Source organism: Pieris napi, chromosome 10 (genome assembly GCF_905475465.1).
Source record: "Pieris napi chromosome 10, ilPieNapi1.2, whole genome shotgun sequence".
Taxonomy (NCBI): domain Eukaryota; kingdom Metazoa; phylum Arthropoda; class Insecta; order Lepidoptera; family Pieridae; genus Pieris; species Pieris napi.
Window position 1 is genome coordinate 9,305,042 of NC_062243.1, and position 21,316 is coordinate 9,326,357.

General features: G+C 34.5%; 1 protein-coding gene and 1 non-coding gene across 2 annotated transcripts in view; one reads left to right on the plus strand and one right to left on the minus strand.

Annotated features, from left to right (window-relative positions):
- The first annotated feature begins 664 nt into the window (after positions 1-664).
- LOC125053164 (retinal homeobox protein Rx1-like) overlaps positions 665-21,316 on the plus strand; it is a 33,304-nt gene continuing 12,652 nt past the window's right edge. Inside the window, exons 1-2 of the mRNA XM_047654395.1 lie at positions 665-1,078; positions 11,363-11,604. Coding sequence (XP_047510351.1) covers positions 673-1,078; positions 11,363-11,604 — 648 coding nt within the window. The 5' untranslated portion in view covers positions 665-672. The remainder of the gene's footprint in view (positions 1,079-11,362; positions 11,605-21,316) is intronic.
- Positions 2,836-2,950, minus strand: Trnal-caa. The gene is made up of 2 exons: positions 2,913-2,950; positions 2,836-2,880 (listed from the first exon to the last, which is right to left on the minus strand). It is a non-coding gene; the product is annotated as a tRNA-Leu (tRNA).

The window sequence follows — 21,316 nt, forward strand, 5'->3', positions numbered from 1 at the left end:
TTGTGAGCTGTTATTGTTGGGTTACCGGTTAACCGATTTGGTTAAATTGGTGTGCTAACAGACAGTTGTCCGGGTGTTTGCTCGCTCGCACTTGACCGCTGTTTCACTCATTAGTTAATACTAAAGCTGCAATAGAACGCATGCATACACATAAAATATAGATTTAATACTTTTATCTTGTTTCAAAATGGAAAAAAGAACAAAGATTTAGAGCATTGAAATAGAAATACGTTAAAATTTCTAACGAAACGTCTATTTATTTCTCAAAACCATTAATTTTGCTAGTATATAGTACACCTAATGTAGTTTCTTTGCAAAAACTAAGGTTTTAAAATGACTACTTCACCATCTACACAAGTCAATTACACAAATAAGAACCATAAAGAGTCCTTTATTGTCGTGGCGCAAACTAATCCTACAAACATTTCAAAGAACTAACACTTCTCACAATCGACCCAATCAGACGAAAACACTATTGAACGATTCAGTACCGCGAGGAACGAAGGGGAAAATGCTAATACTCTTCGTGCTTTCCCAAACAAAATCACTTCGCGACCCCAAAATTCGCACTTTCAATGGGCAATTTCGCCCCCGAGCCCAAACTCCGCCCCTTTCGCAACCCCGAGCGGCCGCAGACGCGCGCGCTCAGTCAAGCTCCCGCAGCCGCGCATAATGGATGTGCCGGAAGACCGTTTCTACGGCTCCCACACGCCGGACCGCTCCGACACCAACAGCCCGCGGTCTCACATGAGTAGTCCCAATTCCACCTCTTCCATTAATGTTACGGATCAGTCGTTAGCGATGTCACAGCATCAGCAGAACTTGGAAACGTTAAATCGTATGGGAATGTTCTTTCACGCGCAACAGATGCATCTTAACCAGAGTTTCGACGCCGTGAAGTCTAGGTTAGGCTTGACTCAAGTGCCTAGTGTTAGTCAGGGCCCGCGGCATACGATAGACGCAATACTGGGGCTAAATGGGACGAGACAGAGAGTGAGTGAGTTTGAACAGAGACGGGAGGACAGAGATAGAGAGTGTGAAGCCGTACCAGTATCGCCCGGAGCTATTGAAAGTGCTGGTGAGTGATGACGGCTTTTCAAGTTTGTATGTTACCACTGTAAATATGGTTTAAGAAGGCTAGAAAGTAGTAGTCTTGTTAAAAAAAATAAAAAAAAATAAAATTGATACTTCATATGTCAATCTTCATTTAACAAACTTGAGTATTTATAGGACTTACAATAATCTAAACATTAAACTGTATGAAGGTTTTTGATATTTAAAAATTATTTTTTCGTATAAAGTTTTGCGAGTCAATTTCAGTAGATTATGTTGTTTAGACTGTTTATATGAGATAGTATTTTATTGTGGTTAAATAATATATTTCTATATCAGATACCGTGATTAACTGTTTTATAATAAATATTATAATAGGATAATCTTACGCGCCGCGCCTATTTAAAGCCGTCGGTATGAAACGACAACAGAAATGTTAGATGGTAATATATTTAAGCAACCTAATTATAATCAAATGAGTATAGCTATCGAAATATTTAAAATAAATATTCAGATGGCATTCAGATAATTTTTTTTTTTTTATGGTAACAAAATCTTTAGTCTCTGAAATTGAAGTGTGATTGTGTTTTTCTATATCAAAGATTTATTAAAATGATGTACTTTAACTCTATTCTAATGTGATTGTATATATATTGCTATTCATATAGCCTGTGGTTTCACTCGCGTTATATAGGACCCGTACATAGTAAACGCACGCGTACTATTCGACGTTTTGTAAACGAGCCCTCAGCAATAATGCCCGCCTTCCACTGCGAGCGGAACGGACCCATTACGGACTCCGCTATACTCGTAACGATGATTTTCATAAATGTCCACCAAAGCGGAGACAAGCGCAGCGGAGAGAGCGAGTTGAAAGAGTCACATATGAGGTTAGCGAGTTGACGGAGTTTCCCACGGAAATGAAAATGAAAATGTATCAAAAACAATCGTTACGAGTATAGCGGAGTCCGTAATGGGTCCGTTCCGCTCGCAGTGGAAGGCGGGCGTAAAAGTCAGCCATACCCATGTTAGGTGCGTCTTCAGCCTTTAAAGAGGTTCAAAATTAAACTGATGTGTTTGTATTTAATAGTTTGCGATCAATAGTAGGTACAAGTCAATCTTAATAGATAGACATATGCCGTCGCAACAATTCCGCAGTTTACGCAGTGGACACAACGAGCCCTATTAATTCAAAATGAATTCCGTTTTAGTAACACTATCCACTCCTACTAATTGTAGCGTAATAATAGATAAAGTCTTCCTCGATAAATTAACTATCCAATACAAATAGAAATTGTCAAGTCAGACCAAGAGTTCTAGAAATTAGAATTAGAAAATTATATTTTTTTATATAAAGGCGTAAACGACCCTACGGGACAGCCATTTCAGAGGCTGCGTGACCTAAATGTACCTGAATTAAATGTAGTATCTCCCAATAAAAACCTTCACCGGTAGCCGATTTTACAGTCCGCTAGTTCTTGAAAGAAAATTCCTAGTGAAGTGGAGCGTGGAATATGTCCAGCCACCCAGGTGGTGCGGATCAAATCTAGAATTATTACGGCTTGTGCGGTGGTGAATAGAGTCAGCAGGAACCAAAACCAACAAAAATATGCAATTTCTCAGCGTAGAGAGTGAGATAATTAAGGCGATCAATAATATTACAATTATTTATTTATTTTATGGGTGTTTAAATAATTAGTTGCATAAATTTCGAACATTAATATTTCATGTTTACTCCAGGATTACGTATAAAATACACAAATGATATAGTTTAAAAAGATTTGTCAGAAGTGGGATTCGAACCCACGCCCTCAGAGAGGACCAGAACAGCTCGAACCTACATAGTAGGCAAGGTATTCCTTGAGTCTGGCGCCTTAGACCGCTCGGCCATCCTGACAGATAGAGATGTGGCTGAATTATTGGATAAAATGAAGTTTTACGCAAATTTATATTCTAGTAATTAAAAGCCTTTAAACACAGTTAATAGTAATTAAATAATATAATTAAAGTCTTTAAGTTAAACATAACTTCAAATTATTATTGTAATCAAATGTACTAGAAAGAGTAGGTATTTATATAACAAACTTAAATAGAAACTTTAATACTTTAAAATATTAAATTGAATGTTGAATATTTAGTTTCACAAATACTTAAATATAAAAGTAAAATGTTTACTGAATTACGCTTATTAATTCAGAACAATCTTTTAAATTGGACAACAATCTTTAGCATAGGTACGCCTCAGCAACGTAGTCTCACCTAAACCATACCATTACCTAAACGATACATTAGTATACCAACCATCATATCTCTTGCCAACGTTATTCACCCGGGCCCACATTTCTGTGAAAATGTATTTCTCACATAAAACCAAATTCACAAATTTTAATTACCTTACAAGGAATAAAAATCTTTAATTTTTTCTTAAGAACATCTTTATATAGTCTACCTTTATAGTTATGTACCATTAAATCAATATTATGCAGTCATAGATGAAAGATAGACTTAATCTATTATTATTAAAAAAACATTTAATGTTACTATTACTATAAAAAAGTTTCTACTATTTGCGAGCCAAGGCTGTATATTTTTCTCACTCAGGCTTTCTTAGTTCCATAAGCGTGGCGATTACCTAAATCGTCGGGGTTACGCCCGACTATAGCCAGACGCAGGCACTCTTCAGTATTACATTACATAGAAAATAGCATTTGTTACGTGAGTTGTTAATGTAGAGTAAAAATAATATTCGCTACTATTTAAAGCATCCCGGTGACTGGACACATTATGAAGCCTAATAGTTTTTTGTTAGTTGAACGCTGACCTTAGGAACAACTACCTATTTATTATCCATTCATGTAATGCTACAGGGTTTTTCAATACGTCACAGCTAATATATGATATGATAGATGAGATATAAAATGGAATACAATTTTTATTTTCCAACCCACAAATAAACAGTATTTGCAATATTCCCTACTGGGTATAAATAATTATAATAAAAATGCATAAATAGAAAAGTAAAACAAATTAAAAAGTTTGGTCCCTGTCGCAGTGTACCTTTTAATTAGCGACTGTGCACTAAACGGAACAAACCTTAGTTATAATAGTTTATAACCCCGTAACGCACTAAACACCAATGTCCAACAAATTTTGGCGCCGTCCGCTATTCGCGCACCAAAGTATCCACCAAAAAGCTTTGTATTCTATACTGAGGGAGTATTGCTTCATCACTTTTAAGGCAAAATTTCAATATTTCTTGGATGAATATATAATAAACAATATAAATCCTAGTCAAAAAATAGTTATTACATTTTGTTATTAATTAATATCATCATTTTATAATTGCGATACGACGTACATTTAAAACTTATCAGTAGGTACCTTTTCATTGGTTAATAAAACAATAAAATGTACCTACTAATGTAAACCTAATTATTATTTAAAAGGAAATTAAGCCACTAACAGAACGAGGGACGATCATATATTATTTTCGTTAATTATTTTTGAATTTATACTTCTTTAGGCGCGTTATGAAAAATTTATGAGAGTGAAATTTTACGATGCTCGCGCACCGTGACACAAAATTAACAGAATGAAGTGTTCCACTAACGAATTCTTTTTAACTAGCCGGGCTCCGAGCGTGCGCGAGCGAGATGGGAATAAGACGATCAAGTTACAAGTAAAAAGAAATAGAATATGCGTGAAGTTAGCAGCTATGCCAAGAATTTTGAATAACCAAAACCTTTGTAGTACCTTTTAAACAAATAAAGGAGTTTTAATTATTTTTTGTGTCACTGGGCATCGAGCTTACATGTTTTATACATTGAACCAAGCCTGACCATTGAACCTTAGAGACGGTTGAGACAATTATAAACACATATAGGCAATTATATAACACGTTTCTCGACTAATTTAAACGATCAGTCGATAGATTAATCCATGTTTGTACACTAGCACATGCTAAGCTATTGAGTTCATTTGACGGACACATCCGACGGCTTTCACTATAATATTAATACACTGGATTTATATTTATTTTATTACAAGCTCTCCCGCAAACTTCATTTCACCTTTATATTATTTCTTTTACTTAGCCTACCTTTTTAGAAACCAACGTATGGAACATTTTGATATGCGACCCCGTAAAGATTATTAGTTTTTCCAGAATAAAACTAAACTTTTTATTTATTTATTTTTTTCATAAAAACCTCAGGATTCCTCAGAAATCAAGGTATAATTCAAAAAAATATTTTAACCTTTTCCAGCCGTTTTACGTTTACCATCATATTTTGCTATAATTTTTTATTATGATTCTTACCTTAATATAACAAACATTTCACTGATTTTGTGAATTTGTGAATTCAAAACTCCACTATGTGCCACTGCAGTCACGGGAGACATCAATTATGCCCCGATTGTTTTTTTTTTTTACATTTGAACTTACCCTTTTAATAGCTGTTATGTAAATCCAATTGCTTATTAACAAAGCTTGCAGGAATAAGCACTCCAACGTATTGATGCCATAATGGTTTTTAAAAGTATTTGTTCAAAGTTCAAACCGCGACCTTTTTCTGCGGAATGAAACTAGGTGTTGCTAGCTCATAGATTCGTTGCAGAATAGGAATAGTGAATTGGGGTTATCTGGAATATGTTAGATCACATAATAGCCATAAGGCTGCCCGTTTTTCTCTGTAAATTTTGAAAGGTTTTTTAGTCTTATTCACATAAGTAGAAAACATTCGTATAAAATGATAGTCTTTATATACACTCCACAGAGATTAATTAAAATAATGTATTTGCTAATTTGTAATAAAAATATCTTAAGTGCTTATGTAATGATTTATTAAAAGTAATTAAGTGTAACGTGCAAATAGACAAAAAACGTGCAGTTTGTTTAATCATTCATTCACTGTCAAATTGTCTATCAATTTATTTTTGCAATTGGATTATCGGAGCTATTAAAATGTTGTGATGTTTTAGCGAACTCCTACTGGAGTTAGCCTGTTTAAATAATAAATAATGTAGATAGTAACTGCCGTGCAGTTTGTTTAACTCGTAGAAGTTCTGTAGCTCGCTTTACCGTAGACAATCTTCGCGTCTACGACCGCTACGCACAATGATATACAAAATAATAACTTAGCACGGGCATTTGGTCATCTCTATCTGTGGTCGCAAAATATGAAGTAAAACTCGATTGGCCTAAAGGTCTAGATACCAGGCCATAAACCCAAATAAGAAAAGAAAAAGTAAAACGAAACGAAATTCATGTTGGACTGGTGTGTCACACTCTTTTTAAGTTGTTTTATAATCATACACACTAAAATACTTATTTACATCAACTAAGACTGAAAATAATATTTTAATACTATTACATTATACCTTAGACATTGTGTTAAGCAAAAACAGCAAATCTACCAGAGTCGCAAACAGTTTTTTATTTTTTATAACAAAAGTCAAGTCAACGTTTTCACGTTTTCTTGTTTCAAGATTAACAAAAGCACCATTTTGAAGGAATTGTATTTAGAATTTTAAGAGATGCCTTACAAATCTATAATGCAGAAACTTAGCATATATAATAGTAAAAAACAAATATTTAACGGGCCGTAGGCAATTAAACACATCGCGTGTTTAGACCCGCGTAATTCGTTAATTATGGGCGCGATTATATTTCATTTTGTATTAATTAGAGCTCAGCTATTTAGCCTTTACATTTGTGGTACAAAATCTTAAGTTATTTCTCATTATAGTAAACACATAGTATGTGTTGTATATATGTGTACATTATAGTACACATTACAAAGATTACATTCGAAATTCCTTTTTTTAAAGTCATATTAAAATTTTACGTAATTCGCGTATCCCATGTACCTATGTTTTGTCTTTATCACTTTCTTTAAGCACAACAAATTTGTACTAGAAAGTAAAAACCAAGAGACATTTTTTAACATTTCTACTATCAAAGATACAAAAAGGTTATATCAGGAAGTATTTTCAATTTATTCGTATTATTACATAGATGTATAAACTACAGTGTTATATTAGGAAGCCGATCGGGCGGCGGTCAGCCAGTAATCGAATGTCAGTGTAATAGCGATTGCAAATCGATTGTCACCGCAATCGACTTCCCCCTCACTAATCAAGCGCTCGATTATTGTCCGATTATTCGATTGAATCGATTTTGATTGGTTGGCTTTGGTCGGATGTTTATGACTGGAGCAATATTTATTCTGCCATCACAGCCTACACTTGCATTTCAATTAACAACCATTACATTAGTTTAACGTATACATATATATTTATTCGATTTCCAGTTAGTCGGATACTTCTGTAGTGTTATATAATAGTGATTTTAAATAGTTATCATAATTAAAAAGTATTTTTATACTTTTCACTACATATATCAGAGAAAGTTACAGGTTTTATTACCTTACGATAGAGAAAATTCTTACTTACTTAAAATAAGTTTATTAGCACTTATTTAAAAATAGTTCATTATATACTATACTTCAAATCATGTGTGGTAAAGAGATTTTTACTTCTTTTATAAAATGAAAATAATCTCCCCTGGAGGTTACGTATTTTCTGTACAAAGACCTGAAACAAAATTATAACTTATTAGGGCTCAATAAAAAGAAATTAAAGAACATTCCCAATCATTAAATCTGAGAAGCTATAATATGTAGCACGGTAAATCTGACACGTGATTAGGGTTGCCAGGAAAAAAAACAACGACAGGCCATTATGCCGCGAGTGTTACCAGATTAACGATAATTATTACAAAAAAGACAAGATCGTATCGCGATAAGTGTAAAACATCTTAATGCGTTGCCTATCTTGTTTTTATTTGTTTTCTACGACAGCCCTCTCTGTCACACTTTCACACAAGCGATACGTGTGAGCGAGATAAGTGTATGGTAGCTATATTGTGACTGGTAAGATGGACGCTAAGATGCTGTAAGCCGTTTGATTTCTTAATCGTCAATTGGAGTGACACGGAGAGATATCTTCGAATTGAATTATAATATTTGGACAATCTTATTTAGTCTTAATGTCGACTAATTGATTTGAATATAGATGTTATTAAGGTTATTCTATTTTGACATGTTCGAATTGTAATTGCAAATGAGATTGCATTATTTTTCATTACCACATTCTACAATCACATTTAAGTGAGTTTTAATTGGGTTATTGAATTTTTTATATGCGTTAAGCAAAGTGTATATGGAAACAGTCTTTATCATTTATCAATAATTATTAACAAGTTAAAATATTACAACTTGTCTCTTATAAAAGAATTAATAACTTCAATTATACAGTTGGTAATAATATTAAATTCTAAACTAAACGTTTAGCAACAAATTGTCTTTTATAATTTATTTAATTCAATTTTCTAAAAATTTGATAACTTTTCTATAATTAGAAATTAAAATATCTTGAATCCTAACCTATGCTATAAATTAATAATTTTCTAATATATTTGGTTTTTATGAAGCAAAAAGTATTCATAAAAATTTAGTAAGGAGATATTTAAATCAGTAGCAGTTAGTAATAGAAAGGAAACATGAACTTGTAATTTAAATAGACTTACTGTTATTTAACGTAGAACCGTGATAATATCAATGTAACTGCACCCTTACAAAAGGATATTTCGCATACTAATTACTTATTGTTGCGTGATTAATAATGACATTTAAGGCTGAAACTAAGAATCGTTTAAAGTTATTTGATAACATTTTGGCTTGAATCCAAGAAAGAGTAGTGTTGTCTAGTGGCAGTCTCATCTGCGTCTGCGTGTCATCCTCATCCTTGTGGTGTGTGGGGCTGTGCACTAATGGATTATATTCCTTTGCACGCAATTAGCACTTACTACCACATTGAAACCTGCATATCTCAAACTCAAACATGTGTCAGATACTAAAGGCTGATCACCTGCTTGTGTACTTGAGGCCATGACTCATATAGAGTTGTAGTGCCACTGGATGATAATTTGGCTTGAATTTTGTTATTTTGGGAATACAAGATACAAAAAAGATATTGTATCCTAAGATACGATTAATAATCCGGGACAGTATTGTAAAGTATTCGATTGCACATAGTATTCGAAGACATGATAATTATCGTTTGTTGCAAATACTACTATAAATGTAGGTATACTGTAGACAAATAAAATAAAATAACGTATGTTACTCTAAGCTTTATTTCTAAGTAACTAATAACTGTCTGATTTTTATTTATTTATTTATTTATTTATTCCACATCATTAATTTTACAGTTATTACTAATGCGATAGAACGACATATTAATTATACCTACATAAAAAAAATATTACTAAAAAATATATATTAAATTTTTTCTAATAACTTTTAAAACTTTTACATTTAATAATCCACAGACTATTAAGGATATTGATGTACACACTAAGTAATTAAAGCTATTTGTGATCAAGACAGCTTACAGTTGTTTTAAAAAAAATACGATTATCTAACTTGTATAATTGAAATTAAATTCACCACAGAGCGAAGATGATATAGAAACTCTTTGCCCTGTGTATCTTTAAAAGAACCCTTATTATACTTATAGCTGAGCTGTGCCATTATTTAGATACAAGTTTCCATAGATATATATAAACTATAATCTAATATAGAAATTAAATGAACTGAGTACAGCTAATGTTGTTATATACAAATCGTATAGAAGATATTTGTATTAATTAATAGCGAATGCATGTATTCAAACACATTTGAATATAATTGCATTACGCATAAACGTCTATTACTCATTAACATACGCAAACAACGTCTGATTCGGAGCCAGGTATCGTAGCTCTTTGAGGCCACGAATTATTTTTAATTTAGACCTATGTTAATTAAAATATTAGGTCCAGTTAAGTTTAAGTTTTATCATTAAATATCTTTGGATTAAACAAAGCTTTTTATGTTTTCATTGTCGGTCGGAAGGATACAGTATTCAAGGTGTATCTTACTGGCTTGTGAGCTCCGTGAACTTTCTGCCTTGCGATTCTGTAACTCACTTTTCGAACTCACACAGTGGTTTATACAGCGGCGGTCGCGCTTTTGGCAATAAACTACAAGGAGGGACCTTATCAGAAATGCTGCGAAAGCTGCTGTGAGAGTTCGAAAAGTGAGTTACAGAATCGCAAGGCTGGACTCTTTCGGCGTTCTGTAACACACATTTACACAGGATTATATATCCATTTCTTAGTTTAAACCTAATATGGAACAACTGAAACGTCGCGTTTATAAGGCTTCGACGGACTCACATGTTGTGTTAAATTCTTAATAAGAACAATAACACTCAAGTATGCTAATCTTTAGTTTGTATTAAATATCCGTGTGTTCCGAAAACATTTTGCTTGTATACTTATAAAATAAAAGAGTTAAGGCGCTACAACCTTTTTAGATCTGTATCTGTTTCATAATCATTTGTCAATCTAATAGGCAAGTAGGTGATCAGCCTCCTGTGCTTACGCCGTAGACTTTTTGGATCTAAGGCAAGTCCTAACGATGTTTTCCTTCACCATAGATATAAACTCCTTTGGTGCACAGCCGGGGATCGAACCTAAGTCCTCAGGAATTAGAAACGCACGCTGAAGGCAAAGGCAACACTGCTCTGAATTTATAGAATAACGTTATTCTATTTTTTATTTTTATTTTAACTTGACTGATTAGGTCAATCAACAAATAATATAACTTGTGTTTAAAAGTAATGCTCCTTGGAGGATTCAGTCCGTACCTGTAACTTGCTAATGACCGTTTCCAATGATCTATGTGTTTGCGCAACACTTATCTGTCAGTTATTGCGATCGTGTTGCGGGTAGCGAAGTTGTTTATAATTGTAGACCTTCAGTACTGCGATATATTCCGGAAGTCGTTAACAAAACACATACAATTAGCACAGTATTTATGGGTTGGTAAAACAGGTGTAAATCTACCATGAATATAAGATTTATACTTTCCAGTTTTGATAGCTTGTGTTAGCATAAATTGAATAAATCATATTGGCTGGACGTCTTCCACGATCCGCTTCACAAGACATTCTCTATTGCGAACTGTGGAATCGACTCCTGGTGGGGGTCTCATCTGGAGTCGATTCCACAAAGAGCATACTTCTCCCTCAAAGACCGGCAACCCACTAATATGGGTGTCCATGGGCTGCGATAGTTGCCCTTTTTGGGCGTCCCGTAAAAATTAAATTTCGTCCCGTATTAACCAAGAAACAGCTCTTAAAAATACAATTTCATTTAATAATGTATTGTGAAATTTCTTAAACTATTAATCTGATATTTCAGGTGAGGGTTCTTGTAACAGCAATGATGGGTATCAGCAAGCAGTCGAAGATAAATCTGACGATGAAGACGCTCCACGGCCTGGTTCAGCCGCCGATAAAAAGAAGCACCGACGGAACCGCACCACCTTCACCACTTACCAGCTGCATGAACTGGAACGGGCATTTGAAAAGAGTCACTACCCTGACGTTTATTCGCGAGAGGAATTGGCCATGAAGGTCAACTTGCCAGAAGTCAGAGTCCAGGTTAGTTCAATATTATTTATTTATTTACCTTACACATTGATACATATAAAAACAACGACAGGTTACGCAAGTGATTGGGTAACGGGCGGCCCTATCGCTAACAAGTGATTTCTTCCTAGTATGAAAAAATAAAAAGAAACACTTACTGAGGGTAAAGTACCTACAAGAAGTGCTGAATAATTAACAAAAAAATACATAAAATTACACGTAACAGAAATATACCAACTAAACTAAACTAAAATCTAAAAATATTATATTAATTATAATGTAAAAGCTAATCTTATGTTTATGAGTCATAATTATTATGTACAAGTAGCTAATTACGAGGTAGATAATAAATGCTCAAATAGAAGATTCTTAAATAATTTTAAAGACTCATCTGATGTCAAGAGGTAAGGAGTTCCAAAGCTTGGTACAGTAAAGATGTAGTGATAGAAAAATTCAAAAATCATAAAGTTCTATGAATGGAAATGTGTGATACAAAGAATACGCAATAAAGTACTTTAATGCAAATAAACATAAATAATAAAAATATATTACTGTTAAAAGTTAAATACAGATTGACCCAAAAGCGATTAGTGTAAGTAATAATTCCTGCAAAACCAATTTTTCACTCAAGCAAATAAAACCGCATTTCAATCCCATTCCGTCCATAATTCAATATCGGAAACTAAACGAAAAGCACCCTTTATTAAGTAAAGTTCGCAAACAGAATTGGCTTCAAATATAATGAACCCAAGGGGCTTATAGCCCCAGCCCAAAGCATATGTCAGCCGGAGCCCAGCCTCGAAAAACCGTAAAACACTCTCACACAATACCAAACATATCAGCGGAACACGATTTGAGGGGTCTTTTCATATTGGACACTCCATAATTGCTTCTTATGTCACGCCGAAAGCGGCATCAGTTGTAGCAAAACTTTCGGATACTTTGAAATGGACATTTAGAAACAATAGACTAATTGAATTTAGTATTGTTTCATTATTGATATTCATCAGGCAAGTATCAGAAAACATGCTTTGGTTTTGGAGATAAAATTTTATTAACTTCTGTTTGGTTGATTTTGTTCATGTTGTATTGTAGAATTTTAAATAAATAAATCGTTTATTTGCAAAGAAATTGGTAATTTAGATTGATAAATTATAATAATAAAAAACTCACAATCAGCCATATAAAATAGACATGTAAGTGTCATATGTCGTAATGTCATAATCATAAGAACAGTTAATTTATTTATAATTGTTGTCAAAACTTATGGGCTAAATACACTCCCACACCATAAAGCCACCTTGCCTTTAAAATTTTAATCACCGTCCCCTTGAAAGCAATACACGGCAGTGATCTATAACCTCTGGGAAGGTGATTAAATAGTTTGATAGCCATGGCGTAACAATTTTTTAAATACATCGTGGTGCAAAATGCAGGCAGCCATAGGGGTGAATCCCTCGGTAAAGCTTAAAATAATTTTAGATACTTTTTTACAGTCATAACTGCTTCTGGTTTATATAAACTTGGTACTGTCAAAATATACTAATACATGCAGAACTACCCCGACGGATTTTATAACATTTACTTGTATTAGCTTAGTATTTATACTATTAAAGAATTTCGTATGTCGTCGTGTGAAATCAATTAGTCACCCTTTTCCCAGTGAAGTAAATTAAGGAACGTTTGTCGGCGATTCCCTTCTCATTAACTTTTTCATTACGTCTCTCATGAGTTGTACTTTCAGTTTATGGTGCATTAGGCATTTAATTACCACAGAGCCTATTACGGAAAATATGTCAATTAAGGCAAAAGATATATTTTGATCAATGACAAGTATGATTGCATGATAAATTTGTTCATTTTAGTTTACAAAGGTTACTAAAAGTTCATAGGTTTTTTGGAATACTTTTACAAAAATTTATTGTACGCAAGTACCGCAAACAAATGTTGCTCTCTCGGTCCTATTATCCAAAAGCCATCCGTTGTTTATAATCTATATTTAATTAATTATGTAAATAATTTAATTGATGAGCCTTATGTGACTGCTACGTCAACTCAACTCTTCAACAAAACAATTGTTGGTTGATGTTCACTGCAAGTGTTAATTGCAAACATATAAAACCTCATTGGTACACATCCGGCTTTAGGCTTACGCGTAGGCCAACAATGTTCATATACTTCCTTATAACATAAAACCTCCCCTGACCCTTTAGGCTTCTCCAAACAGCCACTTAACCGTTGAATAGCAGTCAATGTAAAGCTGTTAGAATCAAATGATGTCGTTAACAATGGTGCACTTCAGAATACTTTCGACCGACTGATTTCCAATACAACATCAGATAACAGTATATTGTTGTGCTCTTTACGATAAATGGTCTTCAGCGGGGTGACGAATTGCATAGTTAGAATAAAATGAATTAATTTGTAGATTTTATGAAGTTCCGTAACCTAAGCCCTAAGTTTTTTTTCATCTGTTTTCTCTAACGATGTGATCAACCATCTATAACTTCCAAGCATAAATATTTATTTTACTGAGCCTGAGCGCACTTAATACGCACTTAATGCGCATGAATATAACTTAATGACTAATGTTGGAAGTTAAAAACTAGCTTGTTTTCTAAAGATTTTTTCAAAAAAAGTTGTTTTATATATGGAATACTTAAGATGCAAAGGTAGGTTTTGACAGAAGGGAGAGTCATACTTAGCGCATAGCCATAACACTGAATCCTTTGTTTAGACTTGTCTATGAATCCTAGTCTTAGGTACATACACTTAACTAAACCTTTCTATGTGAAGTGTATACATTAATAATATTAATCACGCCTAAATAAAAAGTCAAGGAACGCAATACACACCCATTAAAACAACAAAACGGTCCATCTGTCCCTCCCCTGGCGCGCTCCACTTCATCTAATGTGCTAAAAAACGACGGTTTATTTACTGCTTTTATGTAATTGCTGCAGCAAAATATACTTTACAATCTATAAAATACAAGTATGTTTTGTGTAAATTAATTTATAGTTGATATGTAACTTAAAGAGGGTAATTCTAATTTAAAAAAACAGTATACAGTATTCCAAAGCTGAATATAAAATGCTTCCGTGTCGTTTGTTTTGACGGACAGAATTTTTACGAAGTAGCGAAAAAAATCTATATATGTAAATCTGAATGTTTAGGCTACTATGAGTCTAGCTTATAAGAAAATAACAAGATTCCAGTCCATAAAAATGTTCTACATGTTCTTCCAAACGCTTGAAGTTTACTGTTGTCATATACATTATACGGAAAAAAAATTACAACACAAAAGTTTTCACATTTAATTGCACTTCGACCTCCTCTGGAATACTGATGCTTTATCATAATCGAACCCCACTCACGATTATCGCGTCACGGTCTAAAGTGCCATGAAAAAGCGTCTAATGCGATATACATATCACTTTCACTTGGAAATAAAGGGGAATAATGTGAGAAAATATGATGTTAAAATAAACGCGATGATCCGACTTTCACAATATATATATTCTTTAGTGTCGCCAAATTAAGCTACGATGTTGCAAAATGTATCCACAATTATTAAAAAATAAATGCCATTGCCATTCAATTGTTTTAAGATTGTAAAAGCAACAAAATAGTCCGAGTGGACTTTCCTTGGTTGCAGGTTCAATTGATGCATCGATCATAATATACCAAGTAATTCCTATGTACTTTTTCTCTTTCTGCAACCCGGTCGGCCGAGGCTGCGTTGTTAACTCGGTAGATCGAGGGTGCGTTGGTAGCCCGGTAGACCGAGGCTGCGTTGGTAGCCCGGTAGACCGAGGCTGCGTTGGTAGCCCGGTAGACCGAGGCTGCGTTGGTAGCCCGGTAGACCGAGGCTGCGTTGGTAACCCGGTAGATCGAGGCTGCGTTGGTAACCGGGTAGATCGAGGCTGCGTTGGTAGCCCGGTAGACCGAGGCTGCGTTGGTAGCCCGGTAGACCGAGGCTGCGTTGGTAACCCGGTAGATCGAGGCTGCGTTGGTAACCGGGTAGATCGAGGCTGCGTTGGTAGCCCGGTAGACCGAGGCTGCCTTCGAAGTTCGACGTAAGAAGCTCGTGATAGATGCGCGAAGGCGACATATACGTTACTACATACAATATACGCACAAGCCCACAAGGGGTACAGGAATTGATGATTTTTTGTATTTTTTATTGCGTTTCGCACAATGTATGGTACAATAAATAAATATACCTTACGATTAAGCCGTAATAAACTAAATAAAATGTTTAAAAAAGGATCCTCTATACATAGATATTAACATTGTTTTACAAAATATGAAATCATTATAGTAGAACTTTCTTTCGCTGGGAATAGAACCATATTTAAAGAAATAAAGAAATGGGAAAGAAACAAAAAACCAAGTTTCATTTATATATATTTATTTTACATACACGAAATGGACCGCGTAGCGTCATCGTATTGAAGTACACACAAGATGACTTTTATCTTTAACTTGTCTATTGCTATGAAGGAACTCTAGGCCAATATACTACTTACACTATATAACATAAATATAGAGGATATAGGTGTGGATGTCTGTCTGGTTGGAGCCGGAACGAAGTTATAATAGTTGATTACCGCGAGGGAACGATGCCCGATGATGAACGATGCCTGGAGGGGGAGGCACTAATAGGATAACCTTACTTCATATTTTCGCTTTTTCATGGTACCTACTTATATGAAAGTCAAAAATGTTAAATTTTGACGTTGTAAAATGTATATAAAAATATAATTTATGGGATTAAATTATCACGATTTTTAACAATTATTTTTATTATAATTGTGATATGGTTAATACATTTTCAATTGTAGAATGTAAGGTGGCAAGATTTAAAGTGAGACTCATAATTTCACCGTTTAAATTTTAAAAATGGAATTCCAATGAAACAATTTATAATTCAAATCTGGAATCTTAAAATTAACATCAATATAATTCTAATTCCAAAAATGTAATGCCAGATAATTATAATGAGCGCGTAACCTCATAATTCGATAATTTCTGAAGTGACACTCTAGTTGTGAATTCTCGTAATGACGTTGCGAGTTCCTGCCGTTAGCGAAACAGTAACCGTGTTAACGCCAACACATAATTCAATTACACCGCGCTCTATCGCGACACACTCTCCGATAGTTATCTATAAGAATATTAAAATCCGTTCGACATCAGCATTTCGGTACATTGTATTTCATTTTATAAATATTCGGTACCTGTGGATATTAATAATAAAGCATACATTGGGATAATAGAAAATTAACAATATTAGGTATTATTCTAATTACCTTATATCTAGCACCAGCTCCTCATCCGCTTGCCAAGTGCAAAGGCGTCCCCCACTCTTTTTCATTCGCTTTCATTGCGCTATAAATTTCCCATCATGTTTTTGAATATTTCGTTGAAGATTTATATCGCTATCGCTTGTGTGGTCGTCTAACACGCTTTACGTAACGTGAAGTGTACCATAATATCATAAACCTGTGCATATTAAGAATATTTTTTGATAATGTAGACATAGTCATATTCGCGTTTCGCATTCACTGGTCGCAACACCAAGGAGTAAAAACAATAAGAGACCACCACTGTGTGGAACCACCTACTCACTGATGTACTTCGGAACCAATTTGACTTCGGGTCCTTCAAGAAAGCGTACCAATTCTTAAAAGGCCGGCAACGCGCTTGCGAGCCCTCTGGCAATGTGTTCAAAATCAAGGGTTTAGATTAAAATAATAATGTTAGTAGTTACTTTAACAATTACGTCTATTAACACCTCGGGTTCGTAGATAAAAAAAACATTTCCAAAATTTCATTGATAATACGTACATAATACTTTCGACGAGTTCAATGAGGGTAGAAATTGCGAGGCGTGAGAGCCACGGAGTGTCTCCGATTTGATCCGGGGAAATGGAGTTTATCGCGATAGCTTCATATGGCCACACTGATAGCGTGCAAATTACAATAAAATAATACCGATTATCACTATAAAAAGTGTATTATTCAGCCACTGAAGTGAAATCGTGAAATGCCTTAGAATACGCATTCGCGCTTGCTTCACGTCCCTATGTAACCTGTTTTGTCATATAAATAAATATCTATTCGAATTACGTCAAACTGAACCTATAGGTACTTATGGATACGGATTGGAGCAAAAAGGGCAACGAAATTGACTTTTTCTTCATAATAAAGGGGGCAAACGGGCTAACTCACCTGATGTTAAGTGATACCGCCGCCCATAGACACTCTCACTATTAGAAGGCTCGCAAGTGCGTTCCAGGCTATTGAGAAATAGGTACGCTCTTATTTTGAAGGACTCTAAGTCATATTGGTTCGGAAATACTTCAGCGGGCAGCTAGTTCCACATAGTGGTGGTGCGCGGCAAAAAGCGTCTTAAGCGCTCTGTTGTGGAACGACGGACGTCGAGGTGATACGGGTGGAATATGGGATTCAGCCTCAACTTCTATGATGAAACTCAGCTGCTAGGTAGGTAACGTATTAAACCGAATAACTCCTCCGAACACTACATGGTAGATGCGGTAGAAGGTGCAGAGAGACGGCACATCTCTACGCAACACCAAGGGACCAACCGCCCGAAAAGTCAAGTGGAAGTACCTGGTACTGGGGAGCTGCCACCCGCATAGTGTTTGTTGTAATGTTTACAAACAGGAAAATTAAAATAATTTTTTATTCAAAGTTAATTTATAAATTTTCCCGCTTCCAGTGTGACCACACGAGCGTTATACTCGGCGTTATTTTTCGCTTGTTTATAGGATCAGGAGATTATGGTCGTCCTCCCTTACCGTAACGGCGGCCTAATTTACTGAATGTTGTCATTTACGACAAATTGTTTACGAATAACTGAATATTATCACCCTCTATGTTTTTTGGGCTATTTGGCGTCAATTGTCTATAGTCTGATGTTTGATACTTCAGGGATTTCGACCTCAAATATACCTACTGAGCTTCAAACTTTTTTATTCTGAATTCAAATTGCTGCTATATCAGAATATCTTTTGTTATTAAATTAAAATATTATGATCTGTGAACTTTCGAAATTTCCTTTTTACTCTAAATTCAAATTATTCTCGCAATGCGTTCGTGTTTTGTTTTTAAACAAAATTCGGTAATATAATATAATGTTAGCCGTTTAAAAACATAATACTTTGCTTTAAAATATGATAACCTTGACCATTATATGTTAGTATACAATTAAATACCGACCTGAGATTATGAAATTAAACCTTTTAAAAGCTTTACTTATAATTTTTAAAGTAATTGTTCAACGTATTTCATTATCCTCGTATCAATACACAATACAGCCAAATTAATCATAACTTGCTTTATACTATAATTTGATTAAAATTTGACGGCTCCTTCCTGTTGAAAACCCCTTTAAAAAAACAGGAAATGGCTTAATAAGGGTAATTCAATTAAATAACCAACATAAGTTGGTCCCTAAGTAGTTCCAGTATTGAACCGAAGCTGGAACGATTGGGTTCAATACAAAATGGTGGTGAGAAGAAAGGCATTATGAATGGTAGGTTCCGTATCATGTCGGTATAGCTTACGGCGGAACTCTTAAACCCGATATTTCCGTTAGTCGTCTTATTTGAGTGCATGTGAGAACACGAGAAGCCGCCAAAAAGTCTCCTGCGCATTGCTTCGCAAGACTTATGCAGATTCATTAATCGATTTAGTATTAAAAAAAATATTTTGGTTCTTGTGTCAACGTAGAGATAAAGAGCGTTTAGTCAATTACAATATGCATTAATCTTAAGAACATATTTTTTTAAATAAAAACAATAGAAAAACGAAGGAGGTTCTTATGCCGATTTAAATTATATGAGCTGTTCATGTTAGGTTAACAAACCAAAACAAAGTTTCATCATCGGACGTCAAGGTAGAAGACAAAATTCCATCCGTAACACCTCGACGTCCGTCGTTCCACAACTGAGCGTTTCTAAAGGTGGTTATTGCTGCACACCATCACTATGTGGAACCAGCTGGCCACTGAAGTATTTCTGAATAATATTTCGACATAGGGTTCATCGAGAAATGAGCTTACCAAATCTTAAAAGGCCGGCAACACACCTGCGAGCCTTCTGGAGTGTCTATGGTCAGCGGTATCAATTAACATTAGATGGGCCGGGCCTATCGCCTGTTACACAAAAAAACCGAAAATGTTAAAATTATGTTAAAATCTATTTAAATTCTTTAATAGTCCTTCATTAGCAGGTTTTTGACTACACAAATGTTAAGGTTATTAGCCCTTAGTGATATAATTTATCGTTCAGACTTTAATAATATCCAGATCACATGATCACATCAATTTTTAACACATCATAAACGGTTCGTCTAAAAAACTTCTAACATTATTCTCACAAAACAGATCTATCAATGAACGTTTTTGTGACAATAACATGCGCCCGCGCACCCATTGTCGTCACAAATACAAACTAATACCCTGCATTTAGCGCCAACAACAACGGGCCCGGCTCTTCAAGCAGATTATACATCCAATTTGACAATTCAATTCAAATTCAATACGGTGTTGAGTGTCGGCTCTTTACATCATTTGTACTACACAAAAATAGTCCTTATCCCCTTTTAATAAACACCACATTGTAGTTTTTAAACATAATTTAATTTTACATATCTCATGTATATTCAACCGTATTGCTTTGTATTAAGAACTATTTAGTTGTAAATTAAAATTTGCCACGTCACATTGTTCTTGACCATTTTAAGAAGAACTCTGTGAGTATTTGCAGTTTTATTCGTAAGGATTAAGGTTTCTCTTTTTTATACTAAATGGGGTCTTGGTGATATTTGAGAGTGCTAGTGAGACGGCTCTTCAAAGTGGAAGGTAATGTTTTGGAGTATAATACTAGGAGTTTCGATTTCATTTAAAAGCGGCGTCCTTTACACCGTTTAAGCATTTTGAGGATCAAGATTTTAAAGTAACGAATGCAATAACAGCGTACGATGGTGGCGTGATATATTTTACTTGTATGTTTTATTTTTTTCATGTGTTTTTAATAATAATATAATAGTTAACCACTTTTCTAATTAAATTTTAATACAGTATAATATGTAATTCATTTACATACATTCGCAATTAATATTCTTAAATGCACTTATATATAAATACCTCGAACCATGAACTATCCGTTGTCTGATTAGCATGTGTGATACAAGTACATAAGTATGAAACGACTGCGTAAAATGTTCATATAATAAAACTTAGTTCTCCACGCGTAATCAGAGACGCTATAAGAATTATAACACAAATAACCTACAACTTTTTAGATCTGGGTCTCAGATTTCTGTATCTGTTTGACCATCAAATCTAGTAGGCAAGTAGGTGATCAGCCTCATATGCCTGACACACGCCGTCGACCCTTTGGGTCTAAAGACATGTCGGTAATACTTTACCTAAAGGCCGATTTACATTATCCTAGTGTTTAGGAGAGTTCTTTAGCATAGTACTTTAGTTGAAACATGTAAACGCTACTTGCTTTAGTAAACGCTACGCTAAAGAACTTGCCTTTCAAGTTGTACTAAAGCACTCTCCTAAACACTAAGATAATGTAAATCGGCCCTAAGTCATAATAAATCTATAGGATCTGTTGCTTGTAAAATCTTAGCTTGTAAGTTTTTCCTAGAGATAGAACATATTTTACGTTAACATTTCAAA